General features: G+C 41.6%; 1 protein-coding gene across 3 annotated transcripts; it reads right to left on the bottom strand.

Moving 5' to 3' along the window:
- Nucleotides 1-1,659: 1,659 nt before the first annotated feature.
- LOC101839581 (cell cycle control protein 50C) lies at nt 1,660-21,726 on the bottom strand. Of its 3 annotated transcripts, none has more exons than XM_040750632.1 (8): nt 21,594-21,726; nt 19,902-20,118; nt 17,384-17,494; nt 13,969-14,070; nt 13,000-13,087; nt 12,441-12,581; nt 5,627-5,836; nt 1,660-2,123 (listed from the first exon to the last, which is right to left on the bottom strand). In XM_040750632.1, exons 2-8 carry the CDS (start codon nt 20,091-20,093, stop codon nt 1,939-1,941), a joined length of 1,029 nt encoding a protein of 342 aa, XP_040606566.1. In that variant the 5' UTR covers nt 20,094-20,118; nt 21,594-21,726; the 3' UTR covers nt 1,660-1,938. The 3 variants fall into 3 exon arrangements, with proteins under 3 accessions (XP_040606566.1, XP_005076788.1, XP_040606567.1); XM_005076731.2 differs by having other exon boundaries at nt 21,620-21,726; XM_040750633.1 differs by having other exon boundaries at nt 1,661-2,123; nt 19,902-19,966; nt 21,622-21,723.
- Nucleotides 21,727-21,881: the final 155 nt, after the last annotated feature.

Raw genomic sequence — 21,881 nt, 5'->3', positions numbered from 1 at the left:
GATCAAGAGGAAGGACTCAGCAAACAGAGTCCATCCACAGAATAACACCTCCTGGAAGGGCACTTTTCTTGATCATGGCTCATCTATTAGATGTAGAGTTCCCAGCAATCACACAAGCTAAATACAAAAAAGAAAAATGTTTATGTACCTATGTAACACACACAAACACACACACACACACACACACACATGAGAGAGAGAGAGAGGGGGAGAGAGAGAGAGAGAGAGAGATACATCCTGACTAATACAGCGTATTTATACTGTATACCCTTCTGAATTTGAGATACAACAGTTGTATTTGCTTTTCCCAGTTAGCACTGTAAAGGAGGGCTTTGGGACAAAGGACCAGGAGTATAGGGTCCGAGGTTAGTGGGTATGACTTAAGTCATGTACTTCCTTTTGCTCTCTTCTGGACAGGTCACCCACACATCAGAAATGATTGCTGAGATGACTATAGCATCGCCAAACACCGGTGTATTGATTTTCTGCTGCTACTGTAGCAAGCTACCGGTTACTCTGCACTTAAGTAACAGATTCTCTAACATTTATGGATAGAACTCAAGTGGTAAACATCCGTGCTGAGCCTGGTGTGATAGTTAATAGTGACAGTTAACTTCATAGGCCTTAGAATCATGTAAGAGACAAGCCCCTGGGAATGGCTACTTTTTTTTTTTTTTTTTTTTTTTTTGGTTTTTCGAGACAGGGTTTTTCTGTGGCTTTGGAGGCTGTCCTGGAACTCGCTTGGTAGTCCAGGCTGGCCTCGAACTCACGGAGATCCGCCTGCCTCTGCCTCCCGAGTGCTGGGATTAAAGGCGGGCGCCACCAACGCCCGGCTCAGGGAATGGCTACTTTTAAACTGAGGTGGAAAACCCAAATTCCATGAGGACAGCCCCATTCCATGGGCTAGAGTCCCAGACTACAGAAAAAGGTCAGATGAGCACCATCCCATGCCTTCCCCAACATGATGGAACTATAAACCCAAGCTATAAACCTCTCCTCTCTTGAGTTACTGCTTCTTCACCTTTCTGTTTTCTGACCAGGCTGGCCTCGAACTCACAGAGCTCCACCCAACTCTGCCTTCCAAGTGCTGGGATTAATGGCGTGTGCCACCACCCTCAGGCTCAGACTCGGCTTCAAAACTGCTTCTTGTTAGTACTTTGTCACAGAAAGGTGAATAGTTCATATAACTAGTGTGGTGGCACAAGCACTTAATCTTAGCACTAGGGATACTGAGGCAGGACCATTATGAGTAAAGGCCAGCCTGGGCAGACAGCAAGTCTGAAGCCAGTCATTATTATATTATAGACAGTATCATTTTAATATCAGTCCTAGAATTGCTTTGTGTCCTCAACAGGATCACCATAGTTTAAAGAATCAGCCACTCTTAATGCTATTATCTTGGACAACATTAAAGAAACTTTCTTTTTGGTGTATTGCATTTTGAATACTCAGGACATAGCTAAGCATTGCTTGGTCTATTATTAGCATAAAAACTTGGTTGTGACTCAACAATTGGTTTTTGAAAACTCTATAAATTCATCTAGCCAGAAGACTGAGTCTAAGTGGATATAACTTAAAGGACTCTGTTCTGGCTTGCTTGCTCTTATTTTAATGGCAGACCCCTAGGGAACTCACCCACTCTCAAGCACAAGATCTTCAAATTCTTAACACTCAGTTTAGAGCTCAAAAATCATTTATTGTCTTCATTCCAAGAACATTTTACTTCACATATTTTTTTCTCCTCGTCTTCTCTCCTTTTCTTCACCCCACTCTGGGAATCTCATTATTTATCTACGTAGTTGAGATTATATTTGATTCAGTCAATCCAGTTGAGATGGCTCAGAAATATTTAAGCTTTGCCAGAGATCTTTGGTTCTAGTACTTTGTTGTCCATTTCTGCCTTCTGCTATTCTTCCTTTTCAAATCTTGACTTCACTCCTACAAGAAACTTTTCTTAGTCCTTTTCAGCATCAAGTGAATTGTCAGGATGGCAAAAGAGGCCAACAATGTCAGTGCCCCTGTCACTGTGTAAGTAAGTCCCAGGAAAATGCCACCTCCTCCAATCCATGTCAGAGTGGAAAGAACAACGGATTTTTCTCCATGGAACATGGTTACTGGAAAATCTAAGAAGGTCTGTTAAGGACTCTGTAATTATCATCGGTGCCATGACATATACAAATACAGTAGATTGTTATACAAAATTGATCTTTTTTCATAGACACAAAACAATTATTCAATTTCATGTTTCAATACAGTTAACTAATACTCTATCTTTCTAGAATAAAATTAGTCAAAACAAGGTTCCCCCTCCACATAGCTATAGTGTACAAAGGAGATGCTGCAGTATAGCGATCCAAGTGATTTGTCAGCAGCTAGACAATGAACAGATATCTAACTCCCTGTGGTGACTCCAAGGTGGCACAGAGACTATAGACAGTCTTCACAGCAAACTGAAGGCTTCAGTCACAAACAAGAAGACTCCAGAGAGGCTGAGTTCCTTAACAGGTTGAAGCAGGAATCCCTGCCACAGATAAACTTGTTTAAGAAGAAGAAGAACAATAATAAAACATCAGGACGAAAAGTGAAACAGTTTTGGTGAGAACTCCAAAGGTGGTAGATTTGTTAGTATTTGAAACGGCAGTGTTGCTGTTGCTGGTGAGAAAGTGTTTGAAGTGGGTTTGCTATGTAGCATTTTAATGATGTCATCTTCCCGATGCATGTGGCCTGAGGGTTTTAAACATCTGGTGCCTTTTGTAAATGAAACTAATAAACAAACAAAGCCTTCTCATAGCAACACAGAGGACAGAGGCATTTCCCAGCAAAGCTCTTAAAAGGCTTCCAATCTCTTGGCAACACGCTATTTAAAGGCACAAGCAAACATGTTAGGGACAAGTTCTGTTTTAATGCTGGACTTCCTCATTGTCACCTGGTCCTTGGGTGCTGCCTTACCTCATCTTCCTGTGAGTTCATTTGAAAGGAGAGTCATATTCTCAACTACAGGGCATCATCTCCCCCTTAGTAGCAGGCGCTGCTGTAGTTCAGACTTCAGCTAGGCCACATAGCAGTAGTGCAAGCAGAGAGCTAACACTCAGGGTTGAGGTTGTACATGGACCATCTAGAGATCAGCGTTCAAGTGTGGCTGTTAGCGGTCACTGAAGAGAGCATAAGTCTGGAGACGAAAAACTGTCTCCCTTTTGGACATAGTTTCCTGTCCTCACCCCCAACCCAAATTGTAGCAAGGGGTGAAGGCAGCATCTTGATTTTTTTCCTCTGTGGTCTGTTGTTTAGTTTACTGTTAATGATAGTCATGAAGTCTCAAGAGATTCAGCTTGAGAGACACAGGGCAACACTCAATCTCTGCTTTAAAGCAACTATTGCAAAATAAAACAAGAGGTGGCAGAGATGTCACATCAGCAGGGGCCTCATAGAGTTCCACACACCTGATCTAGGAGAAAGAAGAAATCCTGGAGTAGGGCACAGGGCCAGATGTGGACGTTTGCATTTCACACTGTGTCAAGGCTTTTCTAGCTCAGGGCTAGACATATAGCTCAGTGGAGAAACATTTGCTTAGTATATTCAAGGTCCTGGGTCTGGTCCCTGGCATTGCAAAAGAAAAGAAGAATTTCTCATTGAATCTCCCTGGGAGTTAGAGAGACTGTGTACGTGAACAATTTGGTGTGGCGAAGCCTTGGCCTGTTGTGGGTCCTCTAGAACAATCCTAGCCAGTAACCCTGGCATACTATAATAGGTGTGGATGCCTAATTGGGTACATGTTTCAAAGCTGGGTGAGAGCCTGCCTAGGAAGTCTACCTCCTTTAGGGAAATGAACTCTGAAGACCACAGTTAGTATAAATTCTATGTAAATATAGAATTTCAAGATAAGACTTGGCTACATTTTTTATAGTTAAAACTGCATTGTTTTTTTAAATCCAGACTCACATTTGTATTTTTAAATTAGGAGAAACTCATGGTCCATTATTAGAACATATGTCTCATAACTTGGCCCATATGCCTGTTACCAAGACATCAACTCCCACTGGCAGGCTCTGGATGTAAGGGAGGAAGAGCACACATCTGTAGTGCAGAGCTCACTGCATTCCTGATGTGGACTGCAACTCCCACTGGCAGGCTCTGGATGTAAGGGAGGAAGAGCACACATCTGTAGTGCAGAGCTCACTGCATTCCTGATGTGGACTGCAACTCCCACTGGCAGGCTCTGTATCTAAGGGATGTAAGGGAGGAAGAGCACACATCTGTAGTGCAGAGCTCACTGCATTCCTGATGTGGACTGCAACTCCCACTGGCAGGCTCTGGATGTAAGGGAGGAAGAGCACACATCTGTAGTGCAGAGCTCACTGCATTCCTGATGTGGACTGCAACTCCCACTGGCAGGCTCTGTATCTAAGGGATGTAAGGGAGGAAGAGCACACATCTGTAGTGCAGAGCTCACTGCATTCCTGATATGGACTGCAGCAAGGTGTCCACATCCACACAGTGACGTCTTCATCGAGGAAGCTAGTGTTTGCTGGATGGTCTTTATGTAGTCCATAGGTAGGTTTGGCCAAGTACAGAGGCTTCACATTTCCCAGGGTGGTAACTGGGAGGCTCTCTTGCTCTAACCCACTTTTGTCTAAATGTTCTATGGTCTGTGTCAGTGCCTGCTATTCCAGTCCCGCTTCCAGATGTACTTCTTATTACCCCCCCCCCTTTATTTTTGTTTCTCCATCTCATCCTGCTCTACAGGACATGCTTCACCTCACTGCTGTAGATGTGTAGGTCTACTGTTTATTGGTCTTTCTTGGGTACAAAAATACTCCTTCTGTATTTATCCATGCCTGATATTTCTACTGCCTGTTGTTCCTTTAAAGAAAGATACATTAAAGACATAATTTGGACACAGGTGAATGATGGTATATATGCCACTTCCGTATATTATCTTGGCTTAAGGCACTTGAAAATCAGCAAGTACAAGAAGGGCGTGCTGACCTCCCGTTCTCTTCTGATAACAGAGAGGGATGAAAAATGCCCACAGACACTACAATAATACTTTTTGCTAGGTGTGGGGACAAATGCTTTTAATCTCAGCACTTGGGAGGCAGAAGCAGGAAGATCTCTGCATTTGAGGTGAGCATGGTCAACATAGTGAGTTCCAGGACAGCCAGAGCTACATTGCTATCACAGAAAGAAAGAAAGGGAGGGAGGGAAGAAGGAAGGAAAAAATGAAGGAAGAAAGTAAGAGGGATACTCGTTAACCATCAGAGGGCAACCTGTGAAAACAAATTTGGTAAACTAACCCTCAGCTGTTCTTCTGTAACTGATACTCCTTTAAAACTGTTTGTAAATACATGCAGTCACTTCTTTGGGTCTATCTATTTCTTGGGATGGTTCCAAACTACAATAATGTAAACACAATTTGCATGTTTTTTTCCTGACTCATCAGTCAGGAGAGAAACCCTTGAACTGAGGAAGTGGCATTGTCTTCCTCTGTGTGCAATGTTATAAAATAGCTGTCTGTTTTTCAGTGTTACATACTTGGATGGAGGACAGAAACAGAATCAAAGAACTTAACAATGAGTAGTGAGATCTTGCCTTCACTCTGAGAAAAGGAAGTGGCATAGAAGGATACTGTAGGATATGTGGAAATTGTAGTTACCAGCAGGTAAGCCTTCAGCAAAATAGTCCACACGTTTGAGTCGGCGGTACAGTTTTTTGAAAGTGGGAAAGGCGGCTGTCCTCATCCAAACAATGAAGTCCTCATTGACAAAGCCATTGTTTCCTGGGTCATCTGTATCTAGTTCGTAGATAGGTTTGGTCCAATGCAGAGGCTTGGCACTTCCTGTGGAGGTGAGGGAATGAGGAGTATGGCAGAGAAAAGTCATTTCTCCCTTTATTTAGTTTTCCTTAAAGAACTTCATTCACCACTGAAGAGAAATAGAAAATTGACGTTAAAAAAGGGAATGTTGAGTATGAAATTATTAGTTATATTGGTTTTAAACATTGTAAGGAAGAGTGTCTGATAATTTTGTAGGGTTAATAAGAGATAATATCAGGGTCAGTAGGATAGCTCTGTGGTAAGGGTAAGTGCTGTCAAGACTGAAGACCTGAGTTCAATCCCTGGAACCCACATAGTGGGAGATGAGAACCAGCTCTCAGAAGTTTTCTTCTGACTTCCCCCACATGCATACACATTCCCAGCCCCATACACACCCACACGCACCCATGAAATAGAAATAAACTTCAAGAAAAGAAAGAAAAGAAAGTGGGAAAAAGTGTTGGGTGCTGGAATACAGGCCAGTGTGAAGGCAGGAGACATGTTTGTTGACTTTGCACCAACTATCACAAGAGGATTTTCTGTTGAGAGCATTGCTGTCCCTACTCTACAGAACACACTGGAAAACAGAATCACCCTCCTCTGTTCACTATCGTTGGTTCCAGTTCCTGGTACACAACAGGTATTCAATCAATTATCAGTTAATGCTTGATGAAGGGATCAAAGAAACTTCATCAATCTGCCAACGTCAATAGGACCCACGCTGAATTTCAGATAGCCAACCAACAACAGTAGATTGTGTGAGGGACTTTTTACTACTGTAAGGCTAGTCCTTTTACCTACAGGAGACTCAAAAGACAAATAAGAAGTCTCTTGGATGAGCGTGGTGTCACACTCTTCTAATCCCAGCACTGGGAGGTAGAGACAGAGACAGGTGACTCTAGGAGTTCTCAGTCAGTCAAGGCTACATGGTGAGCCCTTGTCTCAAAGACAACAACAACAACAACCATAACCAAAACACCATTCTTTTCCAACTGGGATGGTTTGCTTCTCATAGAACCCCCAGGAACAGGCTTAGGTGCTTCTAAGAACTATACTAAGTCTAGTGTGATTAATGGGCTGGAGTAGTTTGTACCATCCAACTCTAGCACAGGATTATTTCCAGAGGAAGTAATCTCCTCTGGAAATAATCCTGTGCTAGAGAATCCTCCTCTGCTAATACCACAGAACCATCTATTCTGGCCCTTAGCAAGACTTCAGTCATTGATGCTAACAAAAAATGTGTTTGGGGCTTCCATTGTAGACCCCAGCTACTTACTAGTTTGCCTTGTAACCATGACCCAAAGCAATGTATGCCAGGGATTTAAAAACATCAATTTTTTAAAGTTTATTTTTATTTTATGCTCACTGGTGCATGTATGTCTGTGTGAGGGTGCCAGAAACCTTGGAACTAGAGTTACAGACAGGTGTGAGCTGCCATGTGGGTGCTGAGAATTGAACTTGGGTCCTCTGGAAGAGTGGCCAGCACTCTTAACCACCGAACCACCTCTCCGACCCTGAAATGCAGGTTTTAAGACCTCTCTCACATTCCAGTTCCACCACTTTCCATATATCTGGATGATGGTCAGATGCATGGTCTGTCAGCTTTTTCATTTTCCAAGCTAATTTGGGTCGTTTGTTTTCATTTATTCATTCATTCATTCATTCATTCACCCATTCACTATGAAACAATAACATTTCTTGTGTTTCATTTCATTTAGCTGTCAAGAGCTAAAAACTGGAATGCATGTGTAATGTAAAATTAAGTTCATCTTAAAGTTGCTGGAAATGACTCAGTTTGGTTGACATCATCCCATCATGGAAACCACAGTGATGTTAATGACCATGTGAAAATGTAAATCAGTCTGAACTTACTTCAAAAGTTTGTGTTTAAAGACTCTATCCAGGCCAGGCAGTGGTGGCACACGCCTTTAATCCCAGCACTCCAGAGGTAGAGGCAGGCGGATCTCTGTGAGTTCAAGGTCTATAGCTTGAGGTCTATAGTTTGAGTTCTAGGACAGGCTTTAAAGCTACACTGAGAAAGCCTGTCTTGAAAAACAACAACAAAATAATAAATACATAAATAAATAAATAAAATAAAGACTCTATCCAGACAGACAATGGTTTAACTCCTACAGAAGGCCCATTTATATATCTTTCTGGGAGCATGACTTCATTAAGAGACCTCCTGAATGTGGGTGTCAGTGAGGAGGCCTAGTAGTCTATGGGGCCTTGGGTAGTATTTATCCCTGGCATACGAATAGACTTTGAGTGCCCATCCCACAACGAGAGATACTCTCTCAGCCTGGACTCTTGTAGGAGGGCCTAGGCCCTACCCTGGATGAAGTGACAAACTCTGGGGATCCACCATGGAGGGCCTCACCCTCCCTGGGGATTGGAGTGGAGATAGGCTGGGGGACTTGGAGGCCTGGTGGGGAGGGCTGGGGAGGAGGGGAGGGAGAGGGAGCTGGGATTGACACGTGAAACAATCTTGTTTCTAACTTAAATTTTAAAAAAAGGAAAAAAAAGATTAAATGGAGCTGGGCATGGTAGCACACACCCTCAGTCCCAGTACTCAGCAGGCAGGGTCAGGAGGATCTCTGTGAGTCCAAAGTCAGCCAGAGTGAGACTATGAGACCCTGTTACCAGAAAATAAGAAAGAAATGGATTTACTCCTATATTCATTTTGTTGTTGTTTATGTAGGTTTTTTGATATAAAGTCCCTTTCCACATGCTGGAGTGCTGGAATAGACAGTACACCTAGCTTCCTTTCACTGTGTGTTTGTATGTGTAAAGGTGTACCTGTGTATGTGTGCATGAACATGCGTGTGAGCATATGCATGCTCCTAATAAACACTGGGTGTCTTCCTACATAGCCTTTTTAGATAAGGCCTCTCCTGAACCCAGAGTACTCCAATTGGCTACACTGGCTGGCTAGGGGCTCTAGGGAGTTACCTGTTTCCCCCAGGACCCTGCCAGCAGAACGAGGGTCACAGGTGCTCGTGGCCACATCCAGCTTTTTATGTGGGTACCAGGGATCTGAACTTAGGTCCTCAAGCTGCAGCAGGCACTTTACCTACTAAGCTCTCTCTCTAGTCCCTACGTTTCTACTTAAAACTTTTTTTTCATAGCCAAAGAAAAGGCCTTAATGTGTTGACTTCATCAGCACAAAAGAACTGTGAATAGTTAAATGAAACTGGTTTTACATGAATGTCTTCAGACAGGAAAATTCAGGTAATAATAAGCCCTTGGGTTTTAATTCCTCACAGAATCAAAGCAAAGCTTTCAGAAAGTCAATCACAAAGATAAAAATCTGGCATTTATTATAGATGTTACTATAAACTCAGTTAAGAATGCCAACAGTCTAGCTTTTAAATTGTTTGCCTTTCTAGTAATAAAAGACGTACAAATTTGGTGGAGCAGAACCCCCAAATGATGCTAATTCTCTCAGTAACTAGAGAAAGCAACAGAGAGGAAATGTCCTTAAACTGGTGTGGTACATGCATAGAGCACAGTAGAGCTCATTAATGCTACAGCACATTGCTTACAAGAGTTTCAGCTGCACAGGCAAGTATGTTCTCTATAGTGACAAAAAACTGCAAAATACTTAAGAGTGACATGTATGACAGGTAGGTACATATTTCAGCATGCATATTATTAAAGAGAAGTTTTGGAATGCCTGAAACTTTAAGGAAGGCTTTCGCACATCCACAAGCCACGATGAATTCTATGGTGATCCCAAACTTTTTTTTATGAGCCCTTTAACTTCGGGTTGCATTTTGTGGAAGATAATTGAAGTCTTTTTAAAGTATGCGCCGGGCAGTGGTGGCACATGCCTTTACTCCCAGCACTCGGGAGGCAGAGGCAGGCGGATCTCTGTGAGTTCGAGTTCGAGGCCAGGCTGGACTGACAGCCTCCAAAACAATACAGAGAAACCCTGTCTCGTAAAACCAAAAAAAAAAAAAAAAAAAAAAAAAAAGGTATGCAAAGCAGGTAATGTCACAAAAGTTAGGTTGTGAGGACTTTTGGGGCCATATTTATGGAAAACTAAGCCTCCAAACAAAGAAGCAGTAAGGCTTACTCAGGTGGCAGTAAAGGAACACATTACATAGCGATAGTTCAAAATTAGATTCAATTTTTGAACTTTATAATTATGCCTCGGATTATTTTGACTTTTTTTTTTTTTTTTTGGAGACCGAGTTTCTCTGTGGCTTTGAAGGCTGTCCTGGAACTAGCTCTGTAGACCAGGCTGGTCTCAAACTCACAGAGATCCGCTTGCCTCTGCCTCCTGAGTGCTGGGATTAAAGGCATGCACTACTACCACCCAGCTATTTTGATTTATTGGTAGCACTTTTGCTTAAAAAATTTCTGTGTCAGAAATTGAGAAAGTTTGGGATTTATATTGTAGCACCTAAACCTAATGATACATTAAAATAATCAAAAATAGAAAAAAAAACTGTGAATTAAAAAAGCCTATGAAAATACTTGGATTAAAATACTAGCATACTTCACTACGATGAAATAAAGATTGACATTTTTGGGTAAAGAAAATGTGGAACATTTACACAATGGTGTACTACTCAGTGGTAAGAAACAATGGTATCTTTAAATTTGCAAGCAAATGGACAGAACTAGAAAAAAACATTCTGAGTGAGGTAACCCAGATCCCAAAAGACAAATATAGTACATAGTCACTCATAGTGAATACCAGACATAAAGCAAAGAATAACCAGCCTACAATCCACAACCTCAGAGAAGCTAGATTCCTCTTCCAGAAACAGATGGACGCACATGCAGAGATCTGTAACTAACCATCAGGCCGACCTCCTGGAGTGCAATCAAAGTCAGGGAGGAGCGATAACATGACAAAGGAGTCAAGACTGTGATGGAGAGAGCAGGAGGAGGAGAGGGAGGAGGAGCTGGGCTTGGAATGTAAAAATCAATAAATTAATTATAAATAATATACAATATAAAGCATTGACATTCCCCTCTGTACTGGCTAATCATCACAGAGGAAGGAGCCTCGGTTGAGGCTCCATGGGACCCATTTTCTCATTTAGTGATCAATTGGGGAGGGCCCAGCCCATGGTGGGTGGCACCATCTCTGGGATTTTAGTCCTGGGTTCTGTGTGAAGGTGGGTTAAGGAAGTCATGGGAAACAAGCCAGTAAGCAGCTCCGCTCCTTGGCCTCTGTATCAGCTCCTGCCTCCAGGTTCCTGCCCTGTTTGAGTTCCTGTGCTGATTTCCTTTGGTGATGAAGAGCGATACTGAAGTATAAGCTGAATAAACCCTTTCCTCCCCAACTTGATTTTTGGTCATGGTGTTTTGTCACAGCAACAGAAACCCTAACTAAGCTACGCAGTGGTGGCACAGGCCTTTAATCCTCACACTTGGGAGGCAGAGACAGGCTGATCGCTGTGAGTTAGAGGCCAGTCTGTTCTGCAGAGCAAGTTCCAGGACAGACAGAGCTGTTACAAAGAGAAACCCTGTCATGAGAAAACCCAAACAAACAAATAAATAAATAATAAAAAAGAAAAAGAAACCTTAAGACCTACCCCATTTAACAATATTGACAGTAAGTATGGAGATGGTGTTTACTCAGAGTCAAAAGAGAAGACTCATTTACTGGTGCTGAGAATCTCAAATTGATTAGCTCCAGAATTCATCTTTTAAAGCTTCAGACAATATTATGAAATAATTAAAAATAATAAGGCCATAATATATGCAGCCAAGAAACCAATTAAGTATGTGAATGGGTATCCAGGAAAATTAATCTGCTGTATTATCTTTTAGTGTTTTGGCAATAATTAAAGCAAATATTTCAAAAGATGCTTAATATGCATTTATATATTTAATTTTTTGAAAAACATCACTGTTGAAAGTAGATTTTCAAAAACATTAAAGTATATTTGAGTAGAATTGTTTTATAGGTCCATCAATACAATGTCAATTTACAAATCAATAAATGAAAAATTCAAATAAGTAGATCGTTATTTTTATTCTTAAAAAAATGCATCCAGTTGAAGCTGGGCATGGTAGTACACGCCTTCAACCCAAACATTCTGGAGGCAGGAGACAGATCTCTGAGGTCAGCCTGGTCTACAGAGGGAGTTCCGGGTCAGCCAGGACTACACAGACAAATTCTGTGTCAAAACCCCCAAAACAATGTGTTCAGCTGCATGAAAATTTGTAGCTTAAACATGAGTTTCCCAAAACATTTACTTTTTCTTAATGGCTAATTGAAACAAAACACAGAACCAATTATTTTGCTTTTCTAATAAGTAAACAATGGAGGTACCCAGGATGGAGAAAGTTAGAGTCACAAGAACCAAAGAGACTAAAAAAATAAATAAAATGAAGAAGAAGCCTTGTGGGTTCTCCCTAGACACACACACACACACACACACACACACACACACACACACACACAATCTTATAAAAACATAGGGAACTGTGCATGGGGGCACATGCCTTTAATCTCAGCACTCTGGAGGCAGAGGCAGGTACATCTCTGAGTTCTATGGTAGCCTGGTGTTCACAGTGAGTTCAGAAAAGCCAGAGCTATGTATAGAGACCCTGTCTCCAAAAATGGGGTGTGAAAGGGGCTATTGAGCAACTGTCTGGATCTTACCTGCAAATACACTAGCAAGGTCACTGGTTCTTGGATTCTGAAACTTGACATACTTATCTGTCAACCATGCAAGCCCACTCTTCAGCATTGGGACTTTTATATGTATAGACGAATTAAGGTTGTATGAAAGAGTTATGGTATCTGAAAGAAAATGTAAATTTATGGTAGAGATGTTAGATAGCCATTTTGCCACCTTTCAAAATGCAGACCTAGACACAGATGAAAAACAAATTAGTTTTTTTTTGCAGACACTTAACACGCCTACATGCCATAGATGCTGAATCATGAGATCATTATTTTTCCTTTACCAACATTGAGCCAATTGCTGAAAAAATATCCTTTGGCTCCATTTAATTCGTGTTCTCTGACTATTCTTTCAGTTTGTTGGCAAAGGAGAAGTTATCTAGAAACGAAACACTAGACATCAGTGTTTTGGCTTATCCTGGATAAAATACTTGGCATTAAATAAATAAAACCAGCCACTCAGCTGCCCCAGGGAACATCCTAGATGTGGAAGTGGTTACACACTTATGAAAGAGGTAGGAAAAAAGTCACCTACCATTGAATATGCTGTTGGCAATTGCACCGCAAGGAATGATGGGAGTGTTGTTGTGGGACATTTGGAATGGAGAACAGTCCTTAACATCCTATATGCAAGATGATACATCAATGAGAAGTGCTTTTGGCAAAACTCTCAGACTACTGAAAGAGAGAACACTGGCAATGCGCATCAGCCCCTATTAGTATATTGGCACGGGGAAAGAGTACGGATTGCTACCTGTTTCCCCCGGCTCTCCGACTACTCACTCACATTCAGTCTTTGGTGGTAAATGTGCACATGGGTGTCTAGGTATTTTATTTCCTTCTTAATAATACAGAGCATGCTAAAACTATTTGCAGGGAGGATTTTCTTTTACCTTGCTCTGCTGAGTATCACATTAAGTCTACACAAGAACAATTTTAACAATCTTTTTGTGAAAGTGTACCATATTCAGAGGAGTATTCAGGTCAGACTCCATAACTAGATGATGTCATAGGGACCTGCTTGGTAAACATGTTTAGGTTATCACTTTCATAGACTGTCAGGATGTTAGCTTCTCTTGCTAATGTATATGAACTATTGAAAATAAAAACTTATAATCTTAGGTTAAACCTAGGCTTTTATACTTAGTTAAACCAAAGACATTTATTCAAGCAAATTTCCCTTTAGGATGGATCAAGGACCTGGGTTATAGAAAGGCAGACAAAATATGGTTAGCAAGTGAACCAAAGAGAGGCCGAGGCCTCTCAAAACCCATGAAAGGGTGACTACTTAGTTGGCTAGCACCACACTAACTGCTTTAAAGGGGGCCAGTATTCTCTCTCAATAATATTTACCTAAAATGCTCAACACTTTAACAATGAAGCAAACATTTATTTCTATCTTTAAAAATCTAGATGCTGAGCCTGCCACACTCCTGCTTTTTAGACTGAAGCAACCCCTGGCTTAAAAGAAGAGAATATTATACCAATTGGGACTGAACCTTACCCAGATATCCTTGCCCAACAGCTGACTATTGCTTCTTGATAGAACGTATCGATAGAGGTTTTGATGAAAACCATATAATTTGTAGTACATGTAAACATTACCCTGCATAGAAGAGAAATAAGAAGCAAATAAGACAAATTGACTGGGATATTAATAAACATCAACACCTCTTTTTTAAAAAAACCCAGAAAACTGTATACAAAACATTGATAGTAACTGAAAGTTTCTTTTTAGAAAGTAGAAAAAAAAAGTTTTGAGACAGAGTCTCACTGTATAGTCCTGGCTGACATAGGACCAGGATGGCCTTGGACCTACAGACATCTGCCTGCCTCTACCTCTGGAGTCCTGGGATTAAAGGTATGTAGCATCGAGCCCAACATTAGGTGGTGTATCTTCAGTGCATAAATACAGATTTATGAATTTTGTCTTTGTGGCAATACCAGGAAAAATACTTGGTGTAGCATGCTCTAAAATTTTAAAATACTATTTACAAGATTTCAATATCTAGACATTTTCCTTGATGAAACACAAGTTTCTTTTTGGGGTCCCCGATGAATCTGAAACATCTGGGACATCGGCAGCACTGGAATAAGCCTTCCCAGCAGCCTCTTTGGCGTGGTAGCCTCTGACACAGCATCATTAGTTTTATCAGCTTCAGAGTAGAGAGGCAGGGAGTTAAGCAGCTGAAGTGGTTTGAGTAATTAACAACTAACAACATTCCAGTGATTTTCCCAGTAAGAGAGGCGTGTGCGCCTTGATTAAGAGATAACTGCTGCTCACCCAGCATATGCTGATACTCTTGAGTGGGACAGTGGTCAAAAGTTAATGACCTTGTGTGTGAAGAACAGGCTATGTATTAAGAAGTTGCTGGAGACCATGCAGTGTGTTTATACTATGGCGTAGTGGGACAGCAGGTGTAGCCACGGCAGTTACTGCTGTAGGCCTGTAGTGCTGCCTCGTTGCACTAAAAGGTAGTCTAGGAGCAGTAGGGTGGATAACAGTACTGGGCGTATTTAGGGATGGATGAGGGCCAGCACACTGTGTTTCAGATGAACAACCTTGCTAGGATGATTGTACAGAACATGCTTCTGAGTTTGTGGCATCGTTGCCATGGAGTGACCTGGAGGAGGTGCTGATTGGCAGGGTTGACTGAAGGTTTGTGTGTATTGCTCTGTGGGATGGACCTAGGATTTGACTTTGCACCAAGTTGAAACTGCACACGGCCATTTGGTGGTCACCATTCTGTCTTGCATTTCAGGGCTGTTTTAATGTTTATTTTGGGGAGAACAAATATACAACACCTAACATTTTGCATTGATGTAAGTACCCATAACTGTGAATACAGTTTCCAAGTAAATCCAGGTGCTGTAACTTAGAACTGGAGTCACTGCGCATATGCAGGTGAACATGCACGCTGGGCACACAGGAGGCAAGAGACTAGGAGTTTCCTGTGTCTCGGCTCTGGTAAGGAATCTCATTGCCTTAGCAGCATATTCTGTGTTTTCCCCAAGGACACAGATAGGTGGGAATTGATAGTAAGTCTTGTCTTTGGGGTTTTTCTTCCTTCAAAAACTTAAATATTCTGAGCCTTCAAGAAGGAAAGAAGGAGAGGGGAATGCAGAAGAAGGAATGGTTGGACTTGAGGCTAGAAGGGAGGTTACAGGCTGAAGTACTTTTTAAGACTGGTGAGCAAGCTGACAGGAAGGCTTATGTGATGCCTCATGGGAAGCTTCTCTTCTGGGGGGAGCCTACATTAGTAACTGCTGTTACCAGTCACTGGCTCATAAGATCACCTAGAAGCCTGGCCCTTGGGTACAGAGCTAGGGCCACCTCTCAGCTACATTCTCCCTAGGGAAAGCTGAGAAGACATTTCTATCCCTCCATGGTTTTACCTAGCAGTCAAGACTTAAAAGAAAAATGCATTTTATTCTACTCCCCAAAGCTATTTCAAATGTCTATCCTGTGCTCTGCATTCTGCCACTATACATAGAAATCAGGTACAGACTAGTTTTCTCTCCACGGAGCACCCCACCTTAGGGCTTACCGCTCACTCAGCTGATCCCAAACCCAGTTCATTATCATCTCTTGAAAATCCACTCACTTCTCCACCCTCCCTCTTTCCTAAAGGTCAAGGTGGACAGCTCTCCTTGCCTCCTCCTGTTCTGGAAACTTCTTCACTGAGTCCCCCTAGGACCTGTATTTACAGGAGAGTTTAATCAGCCCAGCAGAAGGGCTTTCTCTTTTTATTTCTAGGCATTCCTCACTGCTAGTGAGTCTGGCTGAGAGACTCTTTGGGGTCCAGCAACTTCACTGGTAAGATGACTTGGGGTAGGAGAGACCAAGGAGAAGTCTGCCAGGTAAAACTCTTGACACTAACTTGATGTGTGACCTTGGCTAAGTCACGTAACTTCTTAGTCCATTAATGATTTCTCTTAACATGAGGTGTTAAAAAGTTCTATAGCCCTGTCCACATAGATGTTTATAAGAGAACCTGTGTCATTGATCGTACAAGTCATGCTGGAAAGTTTAGAAACTTATGGTTGGTGGTGGGTGGCCTTTTCAGGGACAGGGAGAAACCTGATGCAAGGGAAACTCCCATAAACCTATAAGGGTGACCCAGCTAAGACTGTTAGCAATCGTGAATATGTAGCCTGAACTGGCCATCCCCTGTGATCAGATTGGTGACTACCCCAATTGTTATCAGAGAGTCTTCATCCAGTAATTGATGGAAACAGATACAAAACCCCACAGCTAAACATTAGGAGGAGTTCAGGGAATCCTGCTCAAGAGGATTGTAGGAGCCAGAGGGGTCAAGGACATCACAAAAACCCACACCGAGTCTGAACCAACAACCACGGAGCCTTCATGAAGCCAACTTAAGCCCTTTAAATATATGACAGTTGTGTAGCTTGGTCAGCTTGTGAGACTCCTAACAATGGGAGCCAGAGCTCTCCTTAATGCTTTGGCTAGCTCTTAGGAACCTATTCCTCATACTAGATTGCCTTGCCCAATCTAAATACAAGGGGAGGAGCTTAGTCTTATGGCAACTTGACACACTATGCTCTGCTGGTGCCCATGGGAAGCCTCCCCCTTTCTGAATAGAAACAGAGGAAGAGTGAATGAGGGTTAGGGGAGAGGGGATTGGAGGAGAGGAGGGAAGAGAACCCATGGTTTAGATGTAAAATAAGCAATTTTAAAAAAAAGAACCTTGAGGTTTAGAAACAGAAAAAAAACAATAATAATAATTAACACAAAAAGACATTCTGAAGTTGTATCGTCACGGACTCAAGACTTATCATTTCTACCTTGCTTTATTTCTTGTATTTTTCAGTTTTTATACAAAATTTGATGGACAGTACAAAACCAAGTGCAGAAATATGTGGAGGTCCATCAGCATGATGTCAATTGAACTCACCTCCATTTTCTCCAGAAGGTAAAAGGGAACAGAACAGGTGCATTCTTTGTCAAAATTAGAGCTATCTTCCCGTAGCTGAGCACAATTTGCACATATGTTTGTGTAATTAATCTGTCATGCAGAAAACACAATAATTCATTTAAATGCCTTAATCTATCCAAAATGACATGGCTAGAGAACAGTCTGCTTTGTGGGTGTTTTATTCTGGGGTGCTTATGAGGAGACCTTCTCACAGTCTTCCATTTGGTCACTGGGAGGTATTTTGACACTAGTTTGGACCTCCATGTCTCTGACTCACACTTATGTGATCAGTTGGGATGAAACTGCTTTCCTTCTCAGTCATGAAGAAGGGTTGCTAGGAAGGTATTAGCCAACACTTCATGAAAACTGTCCTTACAGTCTCAGTCTAATAACCTTTAAAGGGAACTCACTCTCTACTTTCCATTTTATTGTATGGAAATATAATGATTTCTCATGTCATCTGGAGGAAGTTGCTAAAAGTGACCAAGCAGGAAAGTGATATTTCTCAATAAGATTATTGGTGCATGTTATTGGTATTCTGTTCTGCATTATGAAAGCTAAATTCTGTGGACGAATTATATGATAAATTATTTTTTTCTTAAAAAAAAGAAGAGTCAAGTGTCCCAGATGAGTGGCTCCTGTGAGCTCTGGCAAAACACTCAGTACTCAGTTCTGGGAGGATGAAGCTGAGAGACTGGGAGGGGAGGCTCAGAAATGGGGAGCCCAGGGGCTGTGTGCTCCCCAATCCTGTGGGCAGATTCTGCTCCCCAGTCTATGATGAAGACTTAGCAGAGGATTCTGGGAGAGTGGAAGCTCAGAGAAGCAAGGCTTTCTCTTTGGTAAGGTATCAATAGGATGTAGGATTCTTTTGGAGAGAAAATTAACAGGAAAAAGAAATATTGACTCTTTGTGAAGACCCTTAAGGAGTTACAGCAGAAAAGTGAAGTATAAATATGTAAGTACTACCAATGTTCCAAGTCACCATTCTTTACACACATGGCATTGCTTGAATGATTACTTTGAGAAACATCATGCCTGTTTTGATGTGGGACTATACTTCAGTTTATAAAGAACATTAAAGAATAGGACAGTATGCCAGTCAAGTGCAAGCACAGATAACACAAGCACCCTGGTAACTGGGGCTCCAGTGTGCCCAAAGTCCTCTTTTGACTGGAGGATTCCGAAATTTTGATCATCAGTATGTTTCGTATAACAATTTATCTACAAGTGATGTCACATTCCATTCTGAGTTATGGACACAGAATTAGAGGAAATGTTTCATGACCATACAGGTTTTGATGAGATGGCATCTCTGATGCTTTCTACCTTTAAGAATTTTAGTGAGAAATACATGTCCCCAATATACTGTGCACATAATGTAACAGTATCTTGCAATCCAGTGTTCAGCTGAACTTGTAAACCTACAGACAAAAGCAGCAAATACTGTAATCTGCTGTTCATGGAACTTGAGAGGCAGGTGTCATTTATACTTGAAGTGACATGTAAAGAGAGCGATTCCTCTCATTGAGTATATAGCTAAAGATAATGACATTAGTACATTAAAAAGATACCCATATTCCCACATTTTTGCAGCCCTATTCATAATGTTAAGGAATTGATTTCCTTGTCCAGTGACAGATGAATAAAGATGATATAGTATATTTAAAATGGAACATTATTTAGCCATAAACGCAACCTTGTCATTACCAGGGAAATGAATGGATATGGAGGGTACTAGAACAACGGATCTTGTGCTCACTTACATATGGAAGCTAAAACAGGTCATCTGCAAAGGGGAGAGTTAATCAGCCAGAAGGTAGGAAGGGCAGCGGGAGGGGGAGTGGAGCTGAATGAGGTGATGTAAACACAGAAAGAATGATCCTTGTGCACCACAGTATAGCAGAGTGTGTCTTGGCTTATAGCAACTTCAGCAACTTCCTATATTTCATGGATATCAGAGGAGAGGAGATAGAAGCTTATCATAAAGAAAGCAAGGAGAGAAAAAGTGCAATTCCCTTGATTTGCTCAGTATATATTTGTAAACATGTACTAGAAAAACTCACTGTGCCCAGCGAACTATTATAACCATGACATGCTAATTACATAATAACAGTATCTAAAAGCTCATATGCTTCACCCCCCCCAAGATCTCTATTTTTGGTTCTGGGTTCACTATCATATGGATTATTGGGATCTGTCTAGCTTTTGAACTTGACTCTCCTTCTACCTCTGTTTGTTGCTTGCTCCCATTCTACAAAGATCACCTGATTTGGCCAGGTTCTCGCACATAAATGTGCCTGGAGGTGAACAGTGTGACAGCAAGAATGAAGTCAATACTAAGGGCTCCTCTCCCATCTGCATCCCTGTTGGCCCAAAGTTGGGTGGATCCGGTCAGATCTAGTTTCCCATTGAGGGGCTCTATTCATAAAGTGACTGCTGCCATTTACAGTCCCAAACTGAAAACCTTTGGAAATTTAAAATGTGAGATGCAACAAACCTCAAGTTCCTTGGTGCTCTTCGCAGACAGTAGAAGGACAACGCCCATACAGAGGCAGAACACGCCTGTGGCAAAAAAGATACAGAGGACCACCGAGGCAGATAAATCTAGCTGGTGGGCAGGCAACTTTTGCTGCTTCAGGGCTGTGTTTTCTGGCAGTCTGGACAGGTCATATTGGGGCATCACCTCCATTTTGGTCCTGTAGGTGACTCACGTACTTTTGGGACATTGAGAACATTCATGATTGTAGTAATAACACATAATGCTAATCTACATGAAGAATGACATGCAGTTGTGAAGTCATTTTTGCTTTCTGTCTTGTTCTCTAAGCAGACCTGCTACAGTAAGCACAGCTCTCGCTGGTCACTGGTGGGTGCACTTCATTGCAACTCAGAAAGCCTGTTGTGTTAAATGCCACACCTAAGAGGGTTCCCCTCAACATCTGTAAAAACCAACTGCTCACGCTTGGAAGAGGTTGCTACAGGCTGTTTCTGAGGGTTGTTGGCAAAGTCAAGGCAAAATCTTCCTAAATTTATCTTTATGAACTTGTGTAAATCTTTGGTGATTAATACAATTGAAGTTAGGGCTATCAGCTTTCTCCCAAATATAGCTATTGCCTAACAAGAATTTGAACTAGTTGGAAAATGTCCTGAGATTAAAGCTAGTTTTGCCATTAGTGGTGATACAGAAAGGAGAAACTGGAATCTGCAGAATATATGTGCATGTATTTAACTTCACTAACTTTCTTCCTCTTTCTCTCTTTGTTTCTTTCTTTCCTTTTTTGTCATACATAAGAAAGACCCAGGCAGAAAACATAGATTGCAACATTTCCTTTTGGGGCTGGAGAGATGGTTCAGTGGTTAAGAGCACTCACTGGCTGTTCTTCCTGAGGACCCAGGTTCAATTCCCAGCACCCCTATGGTAGTTTACAGGTCTTTAATTCTAGACCCAGGGGATCCAATGCCCTCTTCAGGCCTCCTCAGGCACTGCATGCACTAGTGCACGGACTAAACACTCACAAAGCATTATCAGATATCCAAGTCTTGCAATATGGTATTAGCTCTGGTTTGAGGATTTTCTCCCTTGGCCATTAACCATTTATAATTTTATTTTATAATTTGAATTTTTTAAAGTAGGCAGAGAAGCCATGATGTGTCAATGGAGGCAATTACCAAATGGAACTGGTTTAAAAGAGTATCAAGAAAATGCAAAGATATACAGTAGGAAGTTTCCAATTCAGAATCAATCTTTATACTTGCAAAACAAACATACGAAAAGCAAATTTCCCGTGGGAGTTTTGGCATGCCATTTGAATCTGACCTGCAAGTGGTGACTAGACAGGGTGCTGCTGTCACCTAGTGTGTGTGAGGTGCCAGAGGACAGGGTTAAAAGCTATTAGTTGTTTTGGTAAATGAATCTGGCTAAGGGCTTGGCTGTGAAGGGCAGCCACAGAGTACACGATTAGATTTATCTGTCTTAAACTGTTCCATAAGCCATCAGGCACATTTGTGACTTAAGGTCCTATTCCGACGTTAAAACAGATAGTGCCCAATAAAAGGGTTATTTCTACAACGAACCATTAAGAACAGTATTTCTTAGCCTTCTCATAAAACAAGACCACAAACTTTAAAAAGTTTCACAGGTAATGTGTTAACCATGCCTCTCCAGAAAATCAAATCCACAGACACATACGTATACATGGTAAGGAGTTGTCTCACACAATTATAGAAGTTAAGTCCAAAATCTGCTGTGTCTAGTCAGTGTCCCAGCTGAGTTCTGAAGACCAGCAGACGGCATAACCTTAGGAAGAGTCAGTTTTTCAGTTAGAATTCTGTTACTTGGGAGTGGGGGCTCTGAGCTTTAGTTCTGTCCAGGTCTTACATGGAACAGATGAATCCCACTCACGTAATGAAGTGCAATCTGGGTTAATTAAGTACAATGATTTAAATATTATTTTTTGAGACAGGGTTCCTCTGTGTA

The sequence above is a fragment of the Mesocricetus auratus genome, unplaced genomic scaffold (assembly GCF_017639785.1).
Source record: "Mesocricetus auratus isolate SY011 unplaced genomic scaffold, BCM_Maur_2.0 Super-Scaffold_100008, whole genome shotgun sequence".
Classification (NCBI taxonomy): Eukaryota; Metazoa; Chordata; class Mammalia; order Rodentia; family Cricetidae; genus Mesocricetus; species Mesocricetus auratus.
The sequence above is the reverse complement of the archived record's forward strand: the minus strand, read 5'-3'. Positions and strand labels throughout refer to the sequence as shown.